The sequence below is a fragment of the Cricetulus griseus genome, assembly GCF_003668045.3.
Source record: "Cricetulus griseus strain 17A/GY chromosome 1 unlocalized genomic scaffold, alternate assembly CriGri-PICRH-1.0 chr1_1, whole genome shotgun sequence".
NCBI classification, from domain to species: domain Eukaryota; kingdom Metazoa; phylum Chordata; class Mammalia; order Rodentia; family Cricetidae; genus Cricetulus; species Cricetulus griseus.
Genome location: NW_023276807.1, coordinates 100,818,087 through 100,844,569, shown reverse-complemented (window position 1 = coordinate 100,844,569; position 26,483 = coordinate 100,818,087). Strand labels below are relative to the sequence as shown.

The 26,483-nt window shown below is 47.7% G+C and overlaps 1 protein-coding gene and 1 pseudogene across 1 annotated transcript; both read left to right on the top strand.

Annotated features, from left to right (window-relative positions):
* The first annotated feature begins 1,149 nt into the window (after nt 1-1,149).
* On the top strand, nt 1,150-13,135 carry LOC100759451 (SEC14-like protein 4). The gene is made up of 12 exons (XM_027387306.2): nt 1,150-1,203; nt 4,414-4,489; nt 8,300-8,343; nt 8,634-8,693; nt 8,805-8,993; nt 10,494-10,589; nt 10,862-10,922; nt 11,799-11,882; nt 12,142-12,248; nt 12,325-12,464; nt 12,544-12,713; nt 12,978-13,135. The coding sequence occupies exons 1-12, from the start codon at nt 1,150-1,152 to the stop codon at nt 13,133-13,135; spliced, it is 1,239 nt and encodes a 412-aa protein (XP_027243107.1).
* Nucleotides 13,136-14,665: 1,530 nt separating this feature from the next.
* On the top strand, nt 14,666-14,967 carry LOC118239611 (annotated as a pseudogene).
* The last annotated feature ends 11,516 nt before the right edge of the window (nt 14,968-26,483 follow it).

The following is a 26,483-nucleotide window of genomic DNA, read 5'->3' as shown; positions in this document are numbered from 1 at the left end:
TTCTTCTTCTTCTTCTTCTTCTTCTTCTTCTTCTTCTTCTTCTTCTTCTTCTTCTCCTTCTCCTCCTTTTTAATGTATTTTATGTTTTCAGTATATCTTAAAAACATATCATATCAACATATGATATCAGTAGCAAAAATAATAAAATATTAACTGTTTCTGGTACTAAATCATTGAAATCTAGTTTGCTGTTTCTACTTAGTACAGCCCATACTTGCTGGTAACCAATCACATCTCCAATGGGCAACAGTCTCACATGAGCCCATGCTTGGTCATCTTATATCTGGAACTTGATTTGACCCATGAGAGGACAGAGGGGAAAGGTCTCAGTGGCCTGTTTTCACCTCCTCCTCCCCCCTCCCTTGCCACCTGCTGTCCAGAAAATTCATGCCAAGGCAGCCTGTGTTTTCTCACCCTCCTCAGAGAGATCAGATTACTCAGTGTAAAGCACCCCCACCCACTCCTGGGCTGTCATATGTCACTCTAGCTGTGATACCTCCCAACAATTCACCACCTGGGCCATCCTGTAGCTCCTGGCTCTACTGAGAGCCTTCATAACAGTTTTGAAACTGTGTCCATAACAGTGAGTGTGACATACCAGACATTCTGCTAACATGGGAGGCACATCTTACCTAACCCTTCTCAACGTCTAGAGGGCTGGAGCCATTTGGCACATAAGGGATCTCTTCCTGACCAGTGACCACTCATGGAGCCCAGCCTGTGTTCAAGGTCAGGGAAAGGGGGTTGGTCTCTCCTTAGGCAAAAGAACTCTGGGGCAGTGACATCCTCAATTCTGAAGAGACTGCCCCCATGCATGTGTCTTTAGGTGAACACATCCCTAACACCCCCAACACCTACAGCCCACTGCTACCTGAGTGTCAGAGCCCTGAGCATGTGAAGACGTGGAGGTAGAGGCCACTTGCTGCCTCAGACTCTCAAGACACCTACCTCTTGAGGTCAAGTCACCCCTCTGCCCCATAGGGTAGGCCTGATGACCTGGGCAGACGAAACAAAACAAAAACAAAAACCAGGGAGCACTGGGTAGGGCGGGGCAGAAACAGTGACTCTCCCATGGGGCGGGACCAGCATCAGACCTGCTAGGCATAACTGGGCCAGGGTGGTGGCAGACGAAGCTAGGCAGAGAGCACCATGAGCGGACAAGTTGGAGAACTGAGCCCGCAGCAGCAGGAGACACTGGCCAGGGTGAGGAGTGAGGCGGGTGGAAGGTGAAAGGTGCGGGAGCTGAACTCACATTGGCTGTAGTGCTGTGTGGGGACTGGATGGTGAAGCCCAGTGCCTCCCAAGCACTGTTCCAAGGCCGCTGCACTGCATACTGCACCCCTCCTCTCCTCTCTGGGTTATTTCATGGTGTGCGTGTGCGTGTGCGTGTGCGTGTGCGTGTGCGTGTGCGTGTGCGTGTGCGTGTGTGTGTGTGTGTGTGTGTGTGTGTGTGTGTGTGTGTGTGTATTCAGCCTTCCAGCACAGCGTGCTCCACCACCCAGCCCTGGCCTCTGTTCCCAGCCTGTGGCTATTGCCAGGCAGATCAGAGAGCTCTGCCCAGATTTCGACAATGTTTGGTTTGCTTTGGTTTCTGTTGCCAGGGTTCACAGTCTTCTTATCAGAGGTATTTATTTACTTTTAATTATCACAGAAAAATAAAAGGCTAAGGGCTCTTATTTTGAGAGCATACTGTAGGCTGTACCTACAGAAGGGAAGCCACCAGAAAGGGAAGGCCCAGGCCTTAGGAGTCCAGCCCAGGCTCACACTCAGGGAAGCTTAAGATTTGTGACAGAAGGCCAGGCACCGGAGGCATTGGGTCTGGAATCCCAGCCTTGAGAAGCAAAGGCTGGAAGATTGTCAAGTTCAAGACTAGCTGAACCTAGTGACACTCTCTCAAAGAACAAGAGATGAATGGATTGTTTTGAAGTGTCTCCCATAGGGAAGGACCCTACAGGGAGAAATGAGAGTCCTGGGTGAAGGAGGGGAGTTTGGAATTCAGCCAAGGCTCTCCTGGTGAAAGAGAGGTCCTTAGTGGAACAGTGGGATCTGACCAGCCTCCCAGCACTGATGGCCTCAGGAAGCACCAGGCACAGGGTTCTTTTGGAACTAGACATCTGGCCTCTGGGATCAGATTGTGATAGAGAGCCCTATGAGCTGTTTTAAAAATTATGAGAAAAGAAACGAGGAAGAAGGGGAAAGGCTTGTGGATGGACCAGAGCTCTGCACGACTGTGCATAGGATCATTTCCTTCTAGAGTCTAGTCTTCCTGAGCTTAGCGTGGACCACTGTGGTCACACTTGCAGACACACAGTCTTGGTATGACACTGTGGTCACACTCCCAGACACATAGTTTTCATATGACATTATGTCACACTTCTAGACACACAGTCTTCATGTGACACTATGCACACTTGCAGACATACAGTCTTCATATGATACTATGGTCACACTTCCAGACACACACTCTTCAAGTGACACTGTGGTAACACTTCCAGACACACACTCTTCAAGTGACACTGTGGTCACACTTCCAGACACAATCTTCATGTGATACTGTGGTCACACTTTCGGACACACAATCTTCATATGACACTATATGGTGGCTTTTCTCCAGGCTGAGGGAACAGTTGCCTAGAGGGGATGAGGGGTGCAGCATTATTGTTTCTTAAGGGGCACTGTCCCCCTTCACACCCTCCAACCCCAACAAGAATTCCTCTGGTCCCTGAGGCTGCAGCTGTCTTCCAGTGTGAATCTTCTCATTGCCTTCGGGGATTCATGCTTTAATCCTTGTTAGCACCAGACTATCACGCTGAATGACAGTGACAGGTGAGGTACATGAAGGCTATGGATTTACCAAAAAGAAAAAGGCCAAAGAGGAGAATCTGTTAGATGCACAGCCATGCAATGACAGCAGTGCACTCCCAGAGAAGGTATGACTTGACCGAGGTGATGCTGTAGGTTGGCCTGTCACAGCAGATGACTAGAAGTTTAGTTAGTCATCAAATAAGCTGTTTGTGCAGGGTCAGTAGCTGCCTCTGAGGCTGACTTTAGGAAATTATAGAGCACCACTTATTTGTAGACTAGCCATTAGGGGTTAGGCTGTGAATGTTTGTACACAGCATTGTGGGTTATCAGCCCCAAGGCCTCATGGTCTGCTTGTTAAAGTGTGGGACTTTCTTCCTTTATGTTTGGTCATTTGTCTTCACATATTCCCGTCTAATTATGTAAGCAAAGCAGAATGTATTCTCATTTTTTGGATTATTACTATTGGCCAGGCATGGTGGCAAATACCTTTAATCCCAACACTTGGGAGGCAGAGGCAGGTCAGTCTGGTCTACGTACATAGTAAGACCCTGTCTCAAAAATTAAACAATTATTATTGCTACTTTTTAGAGATTTGAGGTACCCAGGCCTGACTGGCTCTAAAATCACAAGATCTACTTATCTCTGCTTCTAGGGCACTAGGTCCAGCTTTACAGAGGGGGTGTGTGTGTGCGTGTGTGTGTGTGTGTGTGTGTGTGTGTGTGTGTGTGTGTGTGTGTTTTATGAGTGTTTTACATGTATGTATATATGTGCATCACATGCATGGCTGGTGCCATGTGGGTGCTGGGAATCAAACCTGGATCCTCTGGAAGAATATCCAATCTTTAACTGCTGAGCCATCTCTTCAGTCCTGTTGGTTTTCTTTTCTTTTCTTTTTTAGATATGTACTCCATATGTAGCCCAGACTTGTCTCAAACCCCTGATCCTCCTGCCTCATCTTCCTGAGTGCTGGGGTTGCAGATATGCACGACCAAACCTGGTTTACATGTTTATTTTAAACACATTCAAGCTTTGATTGGACAAATTTGACATTACCTTCATTTCACAAATGAGGCAACTGAAGATAAGAGAGAGGAACTCTTCTCTGTTCCAGACCATCAGGATGCAATTTCTGGGGTAATGTCTCTAGAACCATGAGGCTAGCCTTCATCAGAATCACCCAGAATTGGGGAAGAAAAGGCCAGAGTTCTGGTATTTATTCGGGGAAGGCACTGGCACTAGGCAGGAGAGGTACTTGTCTCCCAAGAAGAGGTTCACACTGTTCTAACAGCTCCTCTGATAGACTGGATAAACATGACAGGTTGGTGGTGGATAGAACCACCTCTTGTCAGGACTGCTTAGTTATGCATGCCTCTCTTGTTCTTTGTTCAAACTTAATCCTCATTCCAGAACCTCTGTGTGTAGGGAACCACTGGGCCTCTTTATTTGTTTCTCTTTCCAATGTGGCTACATTGAGTAACTCCCCTTCTCAGCATTTTACTGTTGCTTGTCTCTTGATTGGCCAGCTGAGGACAGGGCGCTGTCTTCCCTGGTTTCAGCTGTCAGGGCCCAGTAACACTCTGACTATTATGTCTGTCCTTTTCCTCCTAGTTCCGGGAGAACCTCCAGGACGTGCTGCCCATCCTGCCCAAAGCTGATGACTACTTCCTTCTGCGCTGGCTCCGAGGTGAGGTCACAGGGATCAGGAAGGCAGAGAGCAAGGGAAAGGACAGAAAGGAACAAGATGACAAGAAAGTTGAGGTGGGGCACTACAGAGGACCATCCTTCTGAGACATAGGTTTCCAATGGGCCTGCTCTAGGCTAGAATCTAAGCTTCACTGCCATTAAATGCACAGCACAGACTCATCTGAGCCTTCCTCTACAGAGGGGATGCGAGTCACTTGAATGAAAAAAAATGAGGAAATGACTGCTCCTAGGTATGGGTTGAAGAGGAGGAGGTTTATTATAGTTGTGAGGGAAAGCACAGGCAGAGAGCATCTAGAAGGGTCATGACCATGAGAGGAGAGGCATGAGGGTAGCGGAGGCATGTGGAGGCCAGAGACTGCTGCCTGGTGCCTCCCTTAATCACTCTCCACTGTATTTATTGAGCAGGGCCTCTTGCTGAACCTAGAGCTTGCTGATTAGCTAGCCTAATTAGACAGCTTGCCCTAGGGGATCTTCTTTCTCTGTTGTATGTCTACCTTGATTTAATACTTTTACCTCAGTGCCTTTGGCTTCAACAGAGTAAATACCTGGGAGGCCCTAGGGCCTCCCCAGCTTGGCCTTGAACCAGGTAGCAGTGAACACTGTCTTTAGGACTTGGGTCTGCCTTCAGTCCCCTGGGACACTGAGCAGTGAATTAAAGTAATGGCAGAGGAGGAACTTCTGGAAGTCACAGGAGTCTGGAAAAGTAATACCAGAAATGGCACCAAGGCTGGGGAATGGGGAGGGCTGGGGTGAGAAATGCTTTTTTTAACTCACTACTTTGCATGGGATAGAGTTTGTACTTGAGGTAGGAGAAAGTCAAGACTCACCCCAGAAAGTGGACACAGGTGCATGGTTTAAACAGTTGTTGACAAGACAGGCTTGTAACTGAGCTCCGGCTCCACGTTGTGCTAGCAGACATCTGTGAGAAGCCTGTCTCTCAGCCTTGCTTTCTTGCGTGCCATTGTAGGCATGGTATTCATTCCTGTCTTCAAGGTTCTGAGTCAAATATGACGTCACCAGGCCTACATGAAGGAAGCCCCAACCCAAAGGCTACTCTACCCCTTTCTTTTTGTTCTTTCTGTGTTTATTTTTAGAAACAGTTTTTAAATTTTACTACTAAAACAGATTTATGTTTTCAGGGGAAAAAAGCCAATAGGATCAACAAAAAACAAGTAGTATTCTTTTTTAAAAGATTTTATTTATTTATTATATATACAACATTCTGATTCCATGTATATCTGCACACCAGAAGAGGGCACCAGGTTTCATAATGGATGGTTGTGAGCTACCATATGGTTGCTGGGAATTGAACTCAGAACCTCTGGAAGAGCAGTCAGTGCTCTTAACCTCTGAGCCATCTCTCCAGCCCAACAAGTAGTATTCTTATCTAAAGCAATATCCAATTATAAAATATGGTGAGAACTCAGGTTCTACTCAAGCCAGCAGCTAAGTCTATAAAACTCTGAGAATTTAAACTTGGAACAGAAAAGATCCAGACACAGCAAGCAAACCTTTAAATGATAATATATTTAGAACTTCCATATTCAGTTTGGTAGTCCATAGACACATTTAACTACCCAAATTATATTAAGTCTTCAGGTCCTCATCTCATTGGCTACATTTCTGTTGCTCGGTAACCACATATAGCTAGAGACACTGAGAAGTTCAGAGATGGCTGGTCCCATCATCACAGACCATTCAATGGGCCAGCACCAATGCAGGTGACTCTAATGAACACATAGGACAGGGCAGACTGTAATTGCAGGGACTTGTTCTCAGGGTGTGACGCCCACACTGCCAAGCAGCTGTGTGTATTTATTTGGCCTGTGACAATGGGACTGGAGCCCTTATGAGACAGGTTGGGCTCAGTCAAAGCTGTGAGGAGTGGGGTGGGCTGCCTATGTATGCAGTGAACAACTTGTCACAGGAGATGATGGAGGCTGAGCTAATGGCCTTCATGGTTCTTTCCTGAGGTGACTGCCCTGTCTGGCAGAAAAGTCACCTTCCACTTGAACATCTGTGATGTTCCATTTCACTTTAGCTCCATCAGTGGGAAATTTAATAGCAAGCTAGTTGAAATAAAAAGAAGCTGCCAGGCCAGGCGTTGGTGGTGCACACCTTTAATCCCAGCCCTTGGAAGGCAGAGGCAGGTGAATCTCTGTGAGTTCGAGGCCAGCCTGGTCTCCAGAGCGAGTGCCAGGATAGGCTCCAAAGCTACACAGAGAAACCCTGTCTCGAAAAACAAAACAAAAACAAAACAAAACAAAACAAAAAAAACCCACAAACAAACAAAAAAGCTGCCAAAGCATTTCTAAAATAGACTATAGCAATGGGCTAGAGGCAAGCCTGTAGTTCTATCTGAGTTCATTAAGGTACTTGCTGAGCAAACATGAGGACCAAGTTTCTTCTCCCAGCTCCTATATAAAGAGCAAGATCCAGCATGGTCTGTGTGTAACCTCATAACTGGGGAGATGAGGCTTCCTGGTCAGCCATTATTCTACGCAATTGATGAGTTCTATTTCAGTGAGAAAGTGACCAAGGAGGACACCTAATATCAACCCCTGGCCTCCACACTCATATACACACACCTGCATGAACAGATACACACATAGATTCCCAACCCCAAGGGTATTTTGAGAATATAAGGAAAAGTGAGGACACCCTAATTTTGTCCTCATACATCTCTAGGGACCAGTTCATCCTAATATTAAAATTATTTTTATATCCGCTCGTTTGTTTATTGGGAGATGGGAGTACTTGTGCATATAGAGTCCACAGAAGTTTGCTGATTGATTTCTCTCTATTATATGGGTTCCAGAGATCAAACTCAGGTCATCAGGCCTGGTGGCTGAATGAGAAAGAAAGAAAGAAAGAAAGAAAGAAAGAAAGAAAGAAAGAAGGAAGGAAGGACATGACTGTTCCTAGGTATGGTGGAGGAGAAAGTTTATTGCAGTTAAAAGGGAGAGAGCATAGCCAGAGGCAGGGACATCTGGGAGAGTCCAGAGTGAACATGGCCAGACTGAGCCACGTGGGGAGAGAGGGGTAGGGAGAGGCAAGAGTCAGACCAAGAGACTAGGAGGGCACAGGGTAGATGGAAAGGGCCAGGTAACCAAAATGTCTGGATTATATAGGGAAGGGGAGATGGGGGGAGGGCAACAGCCCCTGGGGTGGAGAAATTTAGGGTAGGGGTGGGGTATGCCAGCCATACCCTGTAGCAGGTAGGGACTGAGGGATGCTGGGAGAACCTGGCAGCCAGGTCCACTTTGATATGTTAAACAGGCACCTCAGTTATTGTCTTAGTTAGGGTTTCTATTGCTGTGAAGAGACACCATGACCACAGCAACTCTTATAAAGGAAAACATTTCATTGGGTGGCTTACAGTTTCAGAGCTTCAGTCCCTTATCATCATGGTGGGACATGGTGGCTTCATACTGACTTGGTGCTGGAGAAGAAACAGATTTCTACATCTTGCACAGGCAAGAGGAAGTGGGTGTGGCTGAATATATATATATATATATATATATATATATATATATATATATATATGAGCCCTCAAAGCCCACCCCCACAGTGACACACTTCCTCAACAAGACCACACCCACTCCAATAAGGCCACACCTCCTAATAGTGCCAATTCCTTTGGGAGCCATTTTCCTTCAAACCACCACAGTTAGCCATTTGTTCCTGGTTTAGGACCTAACAGTGGCAAGTGCCTCGCCTTTACCTGATGAGCTGAACTCCCAAGACCAGCTCATTCTAGATCTGGCCTCTCCTTCCCATGTTTTTGTAGCTCGGAACTTTGACCTCAAGAAATCTGAGGACATGCTCCGGAAGGTAGGGCCCTGCCTCCCTGCTTCCTGACTTGCCTCACGCTAACCCATGTTTCTGGCCAGCAAAGAGTGTCTCCTCTCCTGTTTCTTTTTCCATTCTCTTGGATCCTTTTTTGAGCAAGGCCTGAGTCCCTCCTCCTTGCACCCTTCTCCCACCTCCCCAGTTCTGTGAAGCCCCAGGGGACTCTGGTAGAGTCTTATAGCTGTGGGCAGGGATACGTGGCTTCGTGTCCCCAATACCTGCAAAGGCTTTTGGAGATAGGCAGCTTCTGCAGCTTCTCCATGTCTCTGTAGCATGTGGAGTTCCGGAATCAGCAGGACCTGGACCACATTCTCATGTGGCAACCGCCAGAGGTGAGCCCCCTGCAGTATCCCTGAGGCCTGCTGCTGCTGCCCTCCCTCCATCTAGCCACCTGATGGCACAGTGTGGGCTGCTTTGAGTCAGGACTTTGTCCATTTGTCCAGGTGATCCAACTCTATGACTCAGGTGGCCTGTCTGGCTATGACTATGAAGGCTGCCCTGTATGGTTTGACATCATCGGGACAATGGACCCCAGGGGGCTCCTGATGTCTGCTTCCAAGCAGGACATGATCCGCAAGCGCATCAAAGTCTGTGAGCTGCTTCAGCGTGAGTGTGAGCTGCAGAGTCAAAAGGTGAGCAGTGGGGTTCAGGCAGCAGGCATGGAAGCCTTGGTGTGTCCAGGTGGAGGCACTAGGCCCAGGAAAGAACAACACCTTGTCTCTCTAACTCTTGCTAGGTCTCAGTATGATTTTCTCCCACTTTGATTTCTCCATGAGCGTGTGTGTGTGTGTGTGTGTGTGTGTGTGTGTGTGTGAGAAAGAGAGAGAGAAAGAGAGAGAGAGAGAGAGAGACTCTGCTGGCCTGAGGTAAGGTCACCAATGCCTTCTCTTCTGGCTAAGACCATAAAGTGCTTGTCGAGCAAGCATAAAGACCATGTTCAGATTCCCAGCACCCACAGAAAAAGGTAGGCCCTGACATTGACTGTGGGCATAGTGAGAACTCTTAGCACTGTTCCCAGGGTTTCTTGGAACAGCCAACCAGCTTTACTTATGGAAAAGATAGTCACTACTATAGATTCTCTAACTATGAAAACTGGTAGCCAAGCCATGACTCTGTGCATCCCCCATGGGAATCAAGGGGATACTACAGTGTTACTAAAATATATATGAAATCATCCTAGGGCCACTGAGATGGTTCAGAGGGTAAAGGTACTTGCAACCATGCCTAACAACCTGAGTCCTAATATGGGAGCTAACATGGTGGGAGAAGAGAGCTGAGTTCCATGAGTTGTCTTCTGACTTCCAGACAGGGACCATGGTATGCACCTGCACACACACACACCTGCCACACATGGTAGATAGAGAGATAGATAGATAGATAGATAGATAGATAGATAGATAGATAGATAGATAGATACAAAAATATTTATGGAAAGTCAGATGTGGTAGTGTGGTAGCACTTGGAGACAGAGGCAGGTGGATCTCTGTGAGTTCGAGGGCAGCCTGGTCTACAGAGAGTTCCAGGACATTCAGGGCTACATACAGAGAACCTGTCTTGAAAAACCGAACAAAATAGATGTAGAGAGAGCCCTCAAGAGTGAGGCTTCTACTCCAAGAAGGCCTTCATATTCACCTAGACAGGTCTCATCTCCTGCCCCTGAGCTGCCCTTTGACCTCTGCATCTTTCAGAGCAAACCCAACGTGGAAGGCAGCCTTGTTGCTTTTTCAAATCTGCAATATGAGCCCAGCACGTACCATGGTGCACATGCAGAGATCAAGGACAACTTCTGGGAATCGGATCTCTTTCCACCATGTGGGTCCCAGGAATTAAATTCAGGTCATTGGTCTTGCCAGCAAGTACCTTTACCTGTTGAGCCATCTTGCCAGCCCCGAATCATCATGCTCTAGGCGACAGTGTTGAGCAAACTATGATGATACTCGAGGAGCCTACAGCCTCTGCTAGGGCTCAGGCTCAACATCTCCTCACACTGTAGATGCATACCATCTGTTTTGGACAAGCCTTGGGCTTGCCAGGTCTCCCTATCACGGGTTGTGGGTGCAAGAAGACAAAGTTGGCCAGGATCCCCTGTGTGGATCAATGATCTAACCAGTGTGCCTGCTCTGTCCCTGCAGTTGGGCAGGAAGATTGAGAGGATGATGATGGTGTTTGATATGGAAGGGCTGAGCCTGAGGCACCTGTGGAAGCCAGCTGTGGAGGTCTACCAGCAGGTAAGTCAGGAGACAAGAGCAGTGACGGCTCCAGACCAAGAGGAACCCACAGCCCACACCGGCTTCCCATCCAGGGGACCTGTGGCCCAGCCTGGTCGTGAGATGCTGGCCTTGGGACCACCTTAGAAGGAGGAGGAGGAGCAAGGACATCCCAGAGGAGGGTGCACATGTTAAGGGGAAGTCTGGGTTGGGCTTGTTGCTTCAGCAGCATCAGAAATCTGGGCATCCAAGGTGCTGGGTACAACCATGACCAATATCACTTGACTTCACAGTTTTTTGCCATCTTGGAAGCAAATTATCCTGAGACAGTGAAAAATTTAATTATTATTCGAGGTGAGTCTGTGACTGAGATGACCCCTGCTGGGGAAGGGAGACTGGAGTGGGGATGACAGTAAATAAGCCTTTGGGTTAGCACTTCTCAAAATCATCTTTTGTGGAGAATAAGGTTTTTGTTTGTGGTTTTTCACTCCATTCCTTCATAGACTGATACTTTTATAATATGCAAACTCCTGCCCTGGTATGTTGCAGCCATATTAGGTGTCTAAATTTTTGCTGTTGTTTTCTTACTCACTTCAGTGTAGACTAGGCCATGAGCCACACTGTTAGCAAGAATGCTCCCTGTCTTCGATGGCCATCCTGTTTTCCCTGGATTCAGATGATCTGGGCTCACATCTAGCTAGCCCTCTCATTTTGAGCAAGTCAGTTTCATCTCACTGAGACTCAGATTTTCTGTATTGTGAAGTGGGGACACCATGAGCCCAACCCAGATATTTAGGATGTTAAATGAGAAGATTGCACACAAAACCTGACCCACAGGAAGTGCTCGGTGAGTAAGCAGGTATACCTGGGATGGAACAGGATGTTTAAAACAGGTCCCCCACCCCAAAGGACTCTGAAGTCACCTAGCAAAACCTTGAGTGGGTGTCCTCAAGGAATCACTATTGCTGACCATGGGCCCAGCTTGTGCCCAACACCCTCCAATAGATTAAGGGACACCACGAATGTTGAGATCCAGACACCATGCAGTCACTTTACAGCTAACATCACTAAGACTCAGAGGTGTAAGTCCTTAACTAGCGCTCACACAGCAGGACATAGCAGAATCCGGATCCACACAACTCCTGCCCAGCATAGGCACACCTCGGCTGTGCCTTTATGTACAGCAGTTGTCTCTGGTCCAGCTTCCCAGTGGCCTTCTATGTGTTTCAGCTCCCAGGCTTTTCCCTGTGGCCTTCAACCTGGTCAAATCATTCATGGGGGAGGCGACACAAAAGAAGATAGTGATTCTGGGAGGTGAGTGACTTGACCATTGGCCTCCAGCTGGGGCTAGCTTTGTGCCTGTCTGGAAAGCAGAGAATGCTGCTAAAGGTCCCTTCTCCACAGCCATTGGCTTTGACCTGCCTCATCGGCACACAGAGCTGGTCTTCCAGTTCTGGATCATGGCCTAAAAGCCTAAGAGTGCTCTGAGGAGTAAACTCGCAGGGGAGCAAATGGTCCTCCCCATGGGCTCTCTGTTGGTCCCTTCAGATCCCCCTCCCTGTTCCTCACACAGATAACTGGAAACAGGAGCTACTCACATTCATGAGCCCTGACCAGCTGCCTGTGGAATTTGGGGGCACCATGACTGATCCTGATGGTAACCCCAAGTGCCTGACCAAGGTACAGAGTTCCTGGAGGATGGGGAGGGAGTAGCCCACTGTGGCCGACTATCAACTTACCCACCCCTGACTCACAGATCAACTATGGCGGCGATGTGCCCAAGCACTATTACCTGTGCAAGCAGGAGAGACCACAATATGAGCACACAGTGGTTGTGGGCCGAGGCTCCTCCCACCAGGTGGAGAATGAGATCCTGTTCCCAGGCTGTGTGCTCAGGTAGGGACCGTGACTGGGCACACCTGGAAGGGCCTCCCAGTCCACACAGGAGGTGGTCAGTGGACTCTCTCCACTGCAGGTGGCAGTTTGCATCAGATGGTGGAGACATTGGCTTTGGAATTTTCCTAAAGACCAGGATGGGGGAGCGGCAGAAGGCTGGGGAGATGGCAGAGGTGCTGCCTAGCCAGCGCTACAATGCCCACATGGTGCCCGAGGATGGGAGCCTCACCTGCTCCAAGGCCGGAGTCTGTAAGGACATCCTTTCTTCTGGGGCTGCTCTGAGGAGGGTTTCTGGGAACTGTGAAGAGCTGGTGTAATGCTGGGGTGCTAGAAGGGGCCTTACCCCTACTGTGGTCACCATACTCCCAGGAAGTGGTCATGAGCAGTGGGCTTGGGTCAGGGCAGTGGCTGACACTCAGGTCTTACCCATGGGCCTGGTCAGAGCAATTCCCAGCATCGCCAGGAGTGCACACGAGCTAACGACATAAGTCTGTCACTTCTCTGTCCTTGCAGATGTCCTGCGCTTTGACAACACCTATAGCCTCCTGCATACCAAGAAAGTTGGCTACACTGCAGAGGTGCTGCTCCCAGACAAGGCCTGTGAGGAGAAGTTGCAGGGCCTCAGGGCAACAAACCCTCCTCAGAACAGTGAAGACTCTGACCGCCTCTGACCCTGCTCCATCCAACTCCTTCACACACCCCTGCCTCTTTCCCCCACCAGGCATGGTGGTGCTGAAAGTGGCTTCAGAGATCTCCAACCCCCATCTCTATCTGAGCCTCCCATGGGACAACTTATACACAGACCAGCACTTTTATCCCCTGTACCTAGAGAATGGACCCTGTCCTTGTTCTTGTCCTCTTGAAGACACATACCCACCCCAGGATTCTCCCATGCTGGTATCCCAGCTGGGATCCAGTACATGAGATATATGTTTGTCCCCCACAGGAAGCACAGCTTCAGAGATGGTTTCTCTCCAACTGGAGGTCAGCAAGGATGGAAGGGCCAGCTGGAGGCAGCTGGGTAGCCTGTGAAGGAGGGGCAGGGCCCCAGCTCCAACAGAGCATCAAGGCCTCTCTAATTTCTGCCGCCTTTGGGAGGAATAGCAGAAGTGGAGAGGCAGGATGTGGCAGGGAAGCCATCAGAGGCAAAGCCATACTCGGCTTTACAAGGTTGAGCAGGGTGTTGAGTCCAGTGAAGAGATACACACATGCACACATGTGTGCATGCATCTCCCCTCTCCTCCCCCACACCTGCTAGGATCCTGCTGATACTCAACTTGGACTATTTCCAATTTCTTAAGGCAGTTGCCCCTGCCAAGCCATCTTCAAATTCACCATGTAACCCAGGCTGGCCATACATCAATCTGCCTTCTTCAGTGTCCTGAGTGCTGGCATTGCAGATGTGTGGAGTGCTGGGATGTGCACCACTATGCCCGGCTGTCTTTAGGTCTGGCCTGAGTGGAGTTCAGAACCAAAGCTAAGCTGCAGGGAGATAACAGAAGTGGAGTGCAGGGTGAATCATTCTGGGGGGTTCATCCTGGCTTCTAACATGCTTCTTGGAGAACATTCCAGCATTCCACCAATCTGCATGTCTCTAAGGAGAGAATTGAAAGGCAGCTGCCAACATCGCTTCCCCATGTGACCCAGGAGGTGGCCAGGGACAGCTTCTGCATGTAGTATCTCAAAGGCTGGCCATCCTGGACTCCACAGGTAGTCAGCCAGCCCACCATTGCTCTGTTGGGTGGACTGAACCTAACAGAGCAGATGCTGCCAAGCTTGATCCAGTGTGCCTCTTTGTACAGGCTCAGAGGAGCCTAGGAGTCTTGCTAGTAATGCACTGCTTCTTCTTGGGCCTCTGGTTGGGACAGAAAACCTATGTCACATGTAGGGTGGCTCAGATACCGTTTCAGTATCACTTATGTAGCCTTCTTTGTCCTTCTGTGCTGCTGGGCAAAATGTCCCAAAAAGTGAATGGTGAGATGTTCCTGGAAAAGAGGTCCTTGTTTCAAAGTGCCACCACCCTAGAAACATTAGCCATCTAGGCTCTGTCCAAACAAGAAGCCAGGCCCTGGCCTCTCTCCTGTTTTCAAATGCCATCATTTGATTTTCTCTGCTTGCTAAATGTCTTCATTGTTAAAGACATTTTAGTGGGGGTGACATTCAGCCGGCGGTGCAAGGAGACAGACCTTCCACCCTAGACCATGGCCAAGCTCGTCGGTAACTTCGTGGAGAAGACCCCGGCGCTTCCATGACTTACTCGAAGCCTTGATTGGCCACATTTTGGTACTACACCAAGGTTGAACTGGTTCCCCCAATCCCTGCTGAAATCCCTGCAGCTATTCAGAGTGTGAAAAAAATAATTCAAAGTGCTAAAACTGGTAGCTTCAAACAGCTTACAGTTAAAGAAGCTGTGCTGAATGGTTTGGTCGTCACTGAAGTATGGGTGTGGTTTTATATTGGAAAGATCGTAGGCAAACATGGCATCATTGGCTATGATGTTTGAAGACTGATCTTTAACATCTGATTTTATTTGAGTGTTCTTGGACCACATGTGATGAGACTGTTATCTGAATAAAACACTAGCTGTCAAGAAAAAAAAATTTAGTGGAGAAAAGCAATAAGTCTTGAAGATGAGGGACTCTTCAGGGTAGCCCCCTAGCCACCATACCTGGACCATTTACAGTCAAGGTTTAGAGTCTGAATAGGGGGATAAATGCCAAGAGGCAATGCCATAAGAAATTCCTGCCTAAGATCAGCTTAAGTAGATTGACAAGAAGGAAAAAATTCTATGATTTTGCTGGATCCAAAGAGAGCCTGGAACTGTAAGAGTCACAAGGCATTTCCAAGTCCAGGGCTGCTCCTCCACTTGCAATATTGTCTCCCAGAGGCACTCCAGCTGCTTGGGGTCATTTCCCCACATGTTTGGCAGACTGAAGTGGTTGTCACTAACTGGTTAGAACTGTCTTGAGTCCATTCATCTCACTCCATGTAATGATGAGTACTCAGAGAGACTCAACATAGCCTTAAAATAAAAGGCTTCTGGACTTGAACCCTGACCCTTGCCCTTCTAACCACCCACAGCCAGTTTTCCCCTTCAGTGCAGCCTCACTAGTATTCCCTTGCTGGTAACAGAGACATACTTGCCCTGTGTACAAGGACAGCCAATGCTCCCATCAGAGGACAGATACACCATTTCTGGGAACAGAGGGGTGGGCAGCAGGCACCAGCAGCTCTGGCTCCCAGAGCTGGCACAACATGCCTCATGGTTAAGCAATGGTCACAGAGGTCACCTGAGGAAGTGATGCAGAACCTGCCTGGCAACTGGACAAGGCATTGAGAGCTCAGGAAGTCATGTGTCCTCAGCAAACCCTCACTCTTGCAGGCAGGTCCAACTCTCTGAAATTGCAACACGATGTTGTCATCCACAAAGCTTATAATTGAGAACCATGCCAACCGAGTTACAAAACAACCCCAAACCCACAGAAAAAAACCCATATAACATTTCATGCAATTTTAGGGATTCTGTGCTTGGCCAGGTTCATAGAGATCCTGAATCTCATGCAGCCTGTAGTGCCAGGTTGGACACCCCTTACAGAGTGTCAGTTTTGATTTTTTTTTTTTTTTTTTTTTTTTTTTTTTTGTGTGTGTGTGTGTGGTTCTGGAACTATGTCATGTCCTTGCACTTGCTAGACAAGCACTCTGCTTGTGAGCTGCATTCCCTGGAAAAAAAAAAACCAACAACAACAACCCCCCCAAAAAAACCCCAAAACTGATGATTTGATGATCCCCCCCCCCCGCAAAAAAATATTTGTGCCTTCAATTACTTATGTACTCGTCATTCTTTAGTGTTTGTTGAGCATCTGTCCAGCAGCACCAGGTGTTGCAGGCCCTGGGGACAGTAAGGATGCTCAGCTGATCGAACTCCACCAACTGGAAGCTTCAAGGAAGTGGCCACAGAAGGACTTGGGGTGGGACGATTAGATGGGGATATATCTCTAGGGTGAAGGATGAGATATAGGTAGCCATAAGGCATTTGGGGCCAGAGGAGAGTCAGAATAGTTTAATAGTTGTCAATACATTGTGCTTTGATGTAAGTTACAAAATGACTGTAAGTGTGCAGTTTGTTAGGGTAACAGCAGTTTTGATAGGGGGTTGTACATCCAAGTGCTTCAATAAGGTGCTAGGAATTCTGAGGCCTTCTCTAGCTAGGGGACGGAGGCAAGGCCTACTCCACCCTGACCATCTCCTACAGAAAGTCCTCACAGTCTTTGGAAGAAGGCACGTGGAGCATTTATAGGGGTGTTTTTATGGCAGTTAGAAAGACTCCCCTACCTACCCACTCCCAGATTCCCAGCCAAGCTCATGAAGTTGAAAGGGACACAACAGTCTGGTGTTCAGGGCAGGTTTTAGGCTGTGTTCTATGGCCCAGCCCCCCACAGTTCACACAACTTCTTGTGTATCACCCTGAAGCAGAGATGAAATCCTATTTTACCGGCCAGGACACAGAGGCTCATCAAAGTGGGGGTATGCCTTGAACAAAGCCTGTATCTAAGGGCAAACTGGGGCAGATATCCAGGTCAGCCTCCCACCGTGCCCTCATTGCCTTCTGAGAGGAGAGGGTTGACTTGGGCATGTCCTCTATGAAGGAAGACTGTGTGGGGGTTGGGCCTCAGTGTGGGCCAGAGGGAGGCATGGAGTTCTAGGGGCTAGAAATAGTCCAGCTCACTCCCAACTTACAGTGTGCCCAGGCCAGTCTGTGGCAGAAAGCCTTATGGATTGTTACAGGAGAGGAGATCCAGCTTTCAGGAGGAAGTGACTTGTCCTCAGATACAACATAAGGAGAGAGGGGGGAAGGAGAGAAAGGAGGGAGAGAGGAGAGAGAGGGAAAAAGAGAGAGAGGAGGGAGGGAGGAGGGAGAGGAGGGAGGGAGGGAGAGAGAGAATAGCAGGGTGGTGGCACACACCTTTAATCGCAGCACTCAGGAGGCAGAGACAGGTGGATCTCTGAGTTTGAGGCCAACCTGGTCTACAGAGTGAGTTCCAAGACAGCCAGGATTGTTACACAGACAAACACTGTCTAAAAAAAAAGGAGAGCTAGTAAGATGTGAATTTGAGGAACTGGGCAGGGATACAGCTTGGTGGTAGAGCACTTGCTTACTTGCTTAGCACTGCAAGGCCCTGGGTTCAGTCCCCTGAACCACCCAAACAACAACAAAACCCCACAGACGTGAGTCCATCTGGCCTGAGAAGTGGGAGGCTTCATAGAAAGAAAGCCAGGCCAACCAGGTACTGAGACCTGCTCCCTCAACCTTTGACTTCTGTCTTCCTCCACCAGGGGGCAGTGTTGGGCCAGACATACCTTGGCTCACTAGGGATGCAAACAGTCCATTTGCCTCATGAAGAACCCCTTTACCTCACAGGTCAAGGAAGCCAAGCCCACCATCTCCAACTGTTTGAGGTTGCTCAAAGTGGCAGAAAGAGGTGGCCTGATCCCTCTTTTCATATCTTGTCTTGGCAGCTTGTTCTAACTGGACCTTGTCTTCCTCCCATAGGCCCTGCCCTGTCACCTACACTTCCAGCTTAGATGATTTAAGACTATTGCCACCGTCCTACCCAGACTCCAAAAGCCATAAATGTCCCTGAAATGACAACTGGATCACATTTCTCAGTGTAAGTCCTTCCCTGGCTCCTCAAATGCCCCTGTGTGTGCACACAAGTCTTACGAGGCCCTCTGTGACCTGCCACAACCCTCCTTCCTGCCCCAGCTTCACAGGATAACCTGAATCTACCAAGTTCTGATTACCCCACCTACTTGAGCTATGTCCTCAGCCCAGGACTCCCTCTCCCAGCATGGCTCTGTGGAGCTCCCAGGCCTCAGGATCCCCACCTCCACCTTTACCCAGCAGAGTTCAGGTCTTTCCTTTGCATGCTGTAGAGCAGCAGGACCAGTTTTCAGCACAAGACAGCACCATCATCGGCCTCAACCCACTCCTGTTCATCCTAGCAGCCAGTCCAGGCTATATGCCCTACGTCTGGCCATAGTAACAGTCACCATTTACTGAGTCCAGCCCTGCCTAGTGACCATCTCCCACTGGGGCCTCAGAGACAGTGACTGGTTCTGTGAAAGTAGGGACATCTGACTCCATAGATGTGGATGGGTCTCTTTGCTAGCTTTCCGTAAATATTTGAAACAATTGACTTATAAAGAGAAAAGTTTTCTCTTGGTCTACAGTTCTGGAAGTTCCATTCTAAAATCAGGCACCCCAATGCTTTTTTGGACTCCTGTTAAGGGAAATGCAAGTTAGTTCATTAATATATCAAGGCCTGTCTTGGGCTTAGCTCTATTTGAGATGCCATATGACTGGTCCATTAGTACACTGTTTACCTTGGAAGCATGAGGACCGTATTCAATCAGTACAACACATGTTCAAAAGCTGCACAGGCCTGTAATCCCAAAATGTAGAAGACAAGCAGATCCTTGGGGCTGGCCAGCCAGCTAGCCTCTAGCCTGGCCTAATTGGTAAGCTTACAGGCCAGTGAGAGACCCTGCATCTATAGGACAAGGTGGATAGCCACTGAAAACAACACACATGCAACCCTGACACATATCACTAATTGTTTAGTGGGCAGAGAGTTTAAGTCGTTGATAATAGCTGCACAACAATTAGAATGTAGGTAATTGGAAGGACAGAGTCGCACAGGACACAGGATACACTAAGACCAGTTCTCAGAACTAAGGACATTTATTTGCCCTAGAGGGACAGAGATGGGGGATAAGAGATAAGGGAGAGGGGAGAAAGGGGACAAGAGGGGGGGTTGTATTTGCACAAAGGACTGCCTCTAGATAGAGAGGAGACAGATGTGGCCCAAAGGAAAATGGCAGTTTATATAGATAGGGAAAGGGGGAACCCCCTGCTAGGGTGAGTAAGTTTGTCTTGATTGGGCTGTAATTAGGGTAGCCAGAAGGGGGCTTTTGATTGCTGGATTTTAATGCTTTGATACTGGACTTTGGTGGTCAGCCTCAGAAGAAGGAAGTGGCCAAATAATAGGCCTTGGTGCCTAGCTTTAGGAATGCAATCTAACTGTTTAGCAAGGAAAAGGGAATGGGGGGGGGAGATAAGGCCTCTCAGAGCCATGTTTGCCATGCTTGGACCTTCAGTAATAGCACTGAACTGTACACTAAAAATTATTGCATTGGAGCGGACATGGTGCCACATGTCTTTAATCTCAGCACTTGGAAGGCAGAGACAGACTGATCTCTGTGAGTTCCAGGCCAGCCTAGTCTACAAAGTGAGTTCCAGGATAGCTAGGACTACACAGAGAAATTCTGTCTCAAAAAATAAAAACAAAAACAAAAACAAAAAAATTGAATTGGTAAGAATTATGTGAGGCATTTTTTATAGCAGTTAAAAGAAATAAACACAAAGCCTATGTGTAAAGTCGAGCACAGCATCATCATTTGGGATGTGACTAGGAGGATCATATGTTCTAGGTCACCCTCAGTCATGTGGCAAGTTTGAGGCCAGTCTGATCTACATGAGACTTTGCCTCAAAAATTAATGAATTAACTAATCTGTTAATTAATTCAAATTAGTAAAGTCCCCCCCCCTTCCAGGAAAGTCACTTGAGGACAATTGTATTTAAGTTTAAAGGAAGGATTGGTTCAGCAGCCTAAAGCACACACCGCTCGGACAGAAGACTCTGGTCCAATTCTTAGTGTCCATGCAGAGCCGTGCACAACTAACTCCAGCTCCAAGAGATTTGATGCCCCCTGCTGGCCAAAAGTTTTTCCTTTATTTTTAAATAAAAACAAAAACTCTTATTTTTAAAAAAAAGAAAAGAAAAAATAGAACTGAAAACAAACAAATGACAACCACAACAGGACAGGTAAGCTGTAATCTTGCAGCTGACTGGAGGAGGAAGATGGAGAAAAGAAACAGCCGAGCTATTTGAGTTAAGCCACATGGGGAACAGCAGAAACATGACAAGGGTTGGGGAGCTTCAGAGAAAGCAAGGAAGCCCAAAGTGCCAAGAAAAGCATAACCAGTCTCCAGTCCACATCCATAAAAGGGTGCAGAGAGAGGACATTTTTAAAGATTTGTTTTGATTTTCCTAAGTGCTGAGTCTAGAACTCAGGACCCAGAGTATGCTCTGCCACACAGCTACTCTTCAGCATGTCTTTGAGAAACAGTCACCATTCCTCCACACAGAACACAAAAAGGCTCTCAACATGGTTAGAGAAATGAAATTCAAGGCCACAATCACGTAAGAGCCACTTGGGTGGCCAGAATAAGAATTTACCTTAAAACAAAAAATAACAAATATTGTCAAGGATGCAAAGAAACTAGAAAAGCACCTCATCCATTTGGAAATACAAAGCGCTGTGTTTGCCTTGCAAGGCAATCTGTATTCAACCCAATGAGTCCATTCTTGTGGTTTTAACTCAACATATGCCTCCATTAAATTTGTACAAAAGCATTTTCCTCACAGCTTTGTTCACAAACTGAAAGTGGAAGGCGCCCAAGTGCCTGTCCACCAACCAACAGACAGTGCCATAGAGGCTGTCACACACGAGGCAGTGTTCAGCCATAAAAAGTAATAGAGCAAGTGGGGCACAGTTGCACAAGCCTTTAATCCCAGCACTTGGAGGCAGATGTAGGTGGATCTATGTGAGTTAGAGGCCAACCTGGTCTACAGAGTGAGTTCCAGGACAGCCAGAGCTACATAGTGAGACTCTCTCAAAAACAAAAAACGAAAAGAAGTAAGGAAGCAGAGTCACATTGCTGAGGAAGGCAATGCTAGGCCTTTGTTTGCTTTGTGAATTTGACAGGGAATTTATACCAACGTAGATGGCACAGCCAGGTCACAAACAGGCTTACTGTACAAACACAAGCAGGTGTAATATTCAAGTAAGTATGTGTATCTCTGACTATATCCAAGTGTAGGAAAGTATGCAGAATGCTAGGATTTGGGGGCCTAGAGAGATATCTCAGCAGTTAAGAGCACTGACTGCTCTCCCAGAGGACCTGGGTTCAATTCCCAGCACCCATGTGGCAGCTCACTACTGTCTGTAACTCCAAGATCTGATACTCTCACATAGACAGGCAAAACACTGATATGCATAAAATAAATACTTTTTAAAAATTCTAGGACTTTGCAATTTTTCAGTTCCATTATACCCTTCTGGGTCTATCATGGTCTATGCAGTAGACGATTGACTGAATGTTGGCAGGAGGCACTGACTGCATTGAAACACAATGTAACTTGGGGAAGCCTCAAAAACATGTTAAATGAAAGAAGGCAGTCAGTGAAGGTCAATACATTCCGGATTCCATTCGTGTGAAACATCTGGAATTGGGAAACCTACAGAACTAGAATGTTTGGTTTTCAGGAGCTGGGACAGGGCACAGAGGGTGGGGGATGGTTGCTGATGGGTTCAGGTATTTGGGGCGGGGAAAGAGATGATGTAAGTTTTATGTCATTACTAGAGTCCTAGACCAGGAGGTCCCAACAGACCAGATTTGAACATTTGTCCCAAAAATCAAATGTAGGGGCCTAGGAGGAAAGCTCCATAGATAAAGTGCTGCCTGTGCAAGCTTGGGTTTGGATTACTAACACCCATATAAAAAGCCTGGCATGGTGACCCTCATCTGTCACCCCAGCACTGAGGGGGAAGAGCAGGATCCCGGAAGCTGACTGGCCAGCCACACTTGACAAAACAGTAAGCTCCAGTTCCAGTGAGAGAGACTCTGACCCAAAGAATAAGGTGGGGAAGTCAGGTGATGGTGGCACATGCCTTTAATCCCAGCACTCAGGAGGCAGAGGCAGGCGGATCTCTGTGAGTTTGAGGTCAGCCTGGTCTACAAAGTGAGTTCCAGGACAGCCAGGGCTGTTACACAGAGAACCTTGCAAGGATTCAGGCATTATGCTGGCCTGCCCCTGTAACTTAGCAGAATGCACTCAGGTAGTACTCTGGTCAGCCCAGGGTTCCATGAGTACACTAGTCTGCACACAGGTGCAAAGGACCCCTTTAAAAGACAGATCCCCCCCCATTTACACTCTCTTGCTCTCTTTCTGCTCTCTTACTGCTCTTACTCTTCTTTCTGCTTTTTCTGCTCTTTCTCTCTCTCCACTCTCCTCTCTTTCTGCTCCTGACTCCCTCTTCTCTTCTGTCCTCTGTGTCTCTTTACTTCTTTTCTCTTTCTTTCCCCCTCCCTCCCTTTTCTGATAAAACTTATCACTCAAACTCTGTCTGCCTGGCATGTTTGTCCCCTACCTCAGTCATCCTCGCTGGCCATGAAATCTGCCATGGGACCCCCCTCCAGCTTTATCCTAGCATTTGAAGCAAAAGAACAACAAGCCTATCTTTAAAAAAAAAAAAGATGGGGATACCTGTTATTGACCTCTGGCTTACACACACACACACACACACACACACACACACACACACACACCAGGTGAGTGCACTTGCACACACTTATGTATACATATATACACACCCCAGTGCTGGTGAGATGAAAGGATTTTATGATCCAGTGTGAACACAGTGGAAGACAGATAACTACCAGCCCATTTTCTAGGAGCTAACAAGAGCTTGAGGCTGTACAAAGCAATAACAAACTTAGAGGTGGGGAAGAAAAATGTATATTATCTGAGCATGGTACAAACCTGTAATCCTGGTACTTGGAAGGCCTGGGAAGGAGGATCAGGAGGAGTTCAAGCTCACTTTTGGCTACATAGCCAGTTCTGGAGAGCCTGGGCTATATGAGATCTGGTCTGCTTGGTCATTTCTTAGGTTTAAGTCCTGCAGGGTTCTGGCTTTAAAAAACTCTCATTGCTGAAAGGGATAGTTGCTTTCCCTGGATATGATTATTCTCCCTTGATGGGGCAGCTTTGGTTTCTAACTCAGCTACTCACTGAGACTTTGGGTGAGGGGCACAACCATTCCTTACTTAAGGCAAATCAACTTTGTGTTGTCAGTTTTTAGACAGGCTCTCCAAGATTTATTTTTTATGTGTATGTCAGGACCCATGAAAAGGAGTCCATTTTATTTTGACTCAAGTTCAGAGACTTCAAATCTACCTTATTACCTATAAGACATAGCTTGGCAGCTGCCGGATGTTTTGGCCTTGGTAGTGGATGTCTCTATCTAAATAACAACAGATTTGAGCTCTGGTGTGTTTACTCCTGACCCTGAAGGCAGGATGGCAGGTGTGGCTACCAAATACTTGAAAGATTAAGGGAAGTAAGTCTTTTTGTCCCTGATACATGATAATAGAAGTTCTTTGCCATTGTCCCCATTTTTGGTTGGATACTTAAGATTGTTAAAGAATAAACTTAGGGCACATTCAGAATAGATTGAATGGCTCTCCCGACAACTATCTTGTGTCTCTGTCTCATCTCTTAATCCCTTTAGCTAGCTTTTCTTTGATCCACACTCCCCCCTCAGGTATGAACCATGGGCTGGTTGGCTGGCCTCCACTACAGCCCCACAAAGAAAGTTTCCCACAATGTGCATGTATGTGTGTCTGTGTGAGGGTATGTGCAAATGAGTGAAGGTATCCTTGGAGACCACAAAGGTCAGATTTCTCTGAAGCTGGCTCTTGTGAGCTGCCCAGAATGGATGCTGGGAACCATACTTAGGTCCCCTGACAGAGGCTTCTCTCCTGCCCCTATACAGATGCTTTCAACAAACTTAGCCGGAAAATGACCCAACATTTAAGGCAGCAAAGAAGACAGATGCAAAAAGAAGGCAGAGACGCCATATGCTTATCCCTTCAGTTATTTGTTGGGCATCAAAGGCCTCCATGTTTCTTAGCCAAAGCAACTCCGAACTTTTGTTACAGTTAGGTTAGATGTTTGCACACAATCCAGTGAAGGTGCTAAAAAACCACTGAGCTGTATATGAAGAATAAAGCATTTCTATTGTGCGTGTGGATCATGTTACACTAACATTTTCTTCCATTTTCATCAGTAGTGTGGCTCCCACTAGCATGCACTAGGCCCTGGGTTTGATCCCTAGTATTGGAAAAAAATTATAAACAAATAAATCTGCCCAGAGTAATAAGGCCTGGCATGACCTGCCAGAGGGTTTGACAGAACAACACTGGGTGCATGTGCACCCTACACCCCACCCCTGCCTGCCTCTCCTTCCTGTGGTCTCAGCTCTCTCTTGCCTGCTTCTTCCTAGCAATGTTTGCTCACATGGAGGCCTCTGCACTCCCTGCAGAGTCTCTTAACTGGCTCCAGCATGAACGACTTAGGGAAGGTGGGCAGCAATGTGTGGACACTGGAGTTGGTGGGGAGCAGCTCTTTCCCATTGCCTAGAAACTTAGGAAGGTCTTGGGTGAGGTGAGTCGGTTCTGTCAACTCCCCCACTTGTGTTTACTTGTGTGTGTTGTGGTTGTCACCTTGGTCCCCTGAATCCTTGGCAAAGGAGTTGTTCAACACAGGCTGGGGGGTGTTTACCTGGGGAGAATAGTTCTGGGTGTGTACAGATGGTCTCCCTCCCCAGGCCCTTTGTTTCAAGGGAAGGGAACATTAAACTTCCAAGTTGGTTCCACATACTCTGCAGCCCAGAGTGAGTTGTGTGGAGGTGGGGGTAGCTTCCAGATGTTTACTGAGCTCTGAAGATATCCCCAGGCCCAGTGTTAAGGCTTGGGGTGGGGTGGAAGATGGGGGACAGGGTTGGGGCTTGCTCCAGTTCCAAATAGACAAGTTGAGCTCCAGTTGTAGCTGCACAGCTTCTGAAGGTCCCTTGACCTCTGTGAATACCCATTGCTTTGGCTGGGAAAGAGAGCCACCTATAGCCGCTTCCATGAGGACAAGTGAGGATATGAAGCTCCCAACCCAGAAGAAATGATCAGCAAATGAGAAGCCCAGTGCTCTCTGCAGAAACCCTGTGGCTTCCCCCAAGAACAGCTCACTCTCTTCAATATTTAGATATACAGTACCCCTCCAAAGGCTAATGTGCAGAAGGCCTTGGCCCCAGCTGATGCTATTGAGAGATGGTTGGAACATCCAGGTACTAACTTCATCAGTGGCCAATGAACTGACAAGTTCATACTGAATGGGCTAGTGGGCCGGGACTACTCGGAGGAGGTGTGTTCATGGAGGAGATGCCGTTGAAGATTATATCGTGTCCCTACCCCCCCCCTTTCAACTTCCCGGCCTCTAGGAGATGAGCAGCTGTATGCTACTTCACATTGGATGACCTCTGTGTTGGGTCCCTTCCTTTTCTTTTCTTTTTATTTATTCTTCTCTCATGCATCATGTCCTGACGACAGCCTCCCCTCCCTCCACTCGTCCCAGTTCCTCCCCAAACCACCCCCCAGATCCACTGCCTCTCTGTTTCCCTTCAGAAAATAGCAGAGATGTCAACTGAACACGGCATGACAAGATGTAATAAGACCAGGCACAGACCTGCTTATCAAGGCTGGATGAGGCAACCCAGTAGGAGGAAAAGGGTTCCAAGAATATGCAGAAGAATCAGAGACATGCCACTCGCTCACAAAATCCCCTGGGTAAACAGCCACAGCATGTATGCCGAGGACCCAGCACAGATCCATGAAGGCTCCATGATTCAGTCTCTGTGAACCCCGTGAGACTTGCTTAGTTGATTCAGTCGGCTGTGTTCTCCTGTGTCCTCAACCCCTCTGGCTCCTACATCTTTTACCAGTGTGAAGCTCCTGGAGTTGAGGCTGTGGAACTGTCAAGTCCCTGGATGAGTTATTTAACTTCTCCATGCCATGCCTTGATTTGCTCATCTGTAGAATATGCTAAACAATGGTACCCACCCACCTCTAGGGGGTTTCCGACGTCTAGGAGAGACACTGCTCAGAATTAAACTTGGCATGTGATATGACTTCACTAAAAGCCATCATTCTAGCTATAAACCACATGGGGGAATTAAAGTTCAAATAAATGCTAGGCCCAGTGGTACAGATGTGTGGTCTCAGCTACTTGAGACACTGAGCAGGAAGATCGCAAGTTCAAGGCTTGTCTGGGCTACAGAATGAAT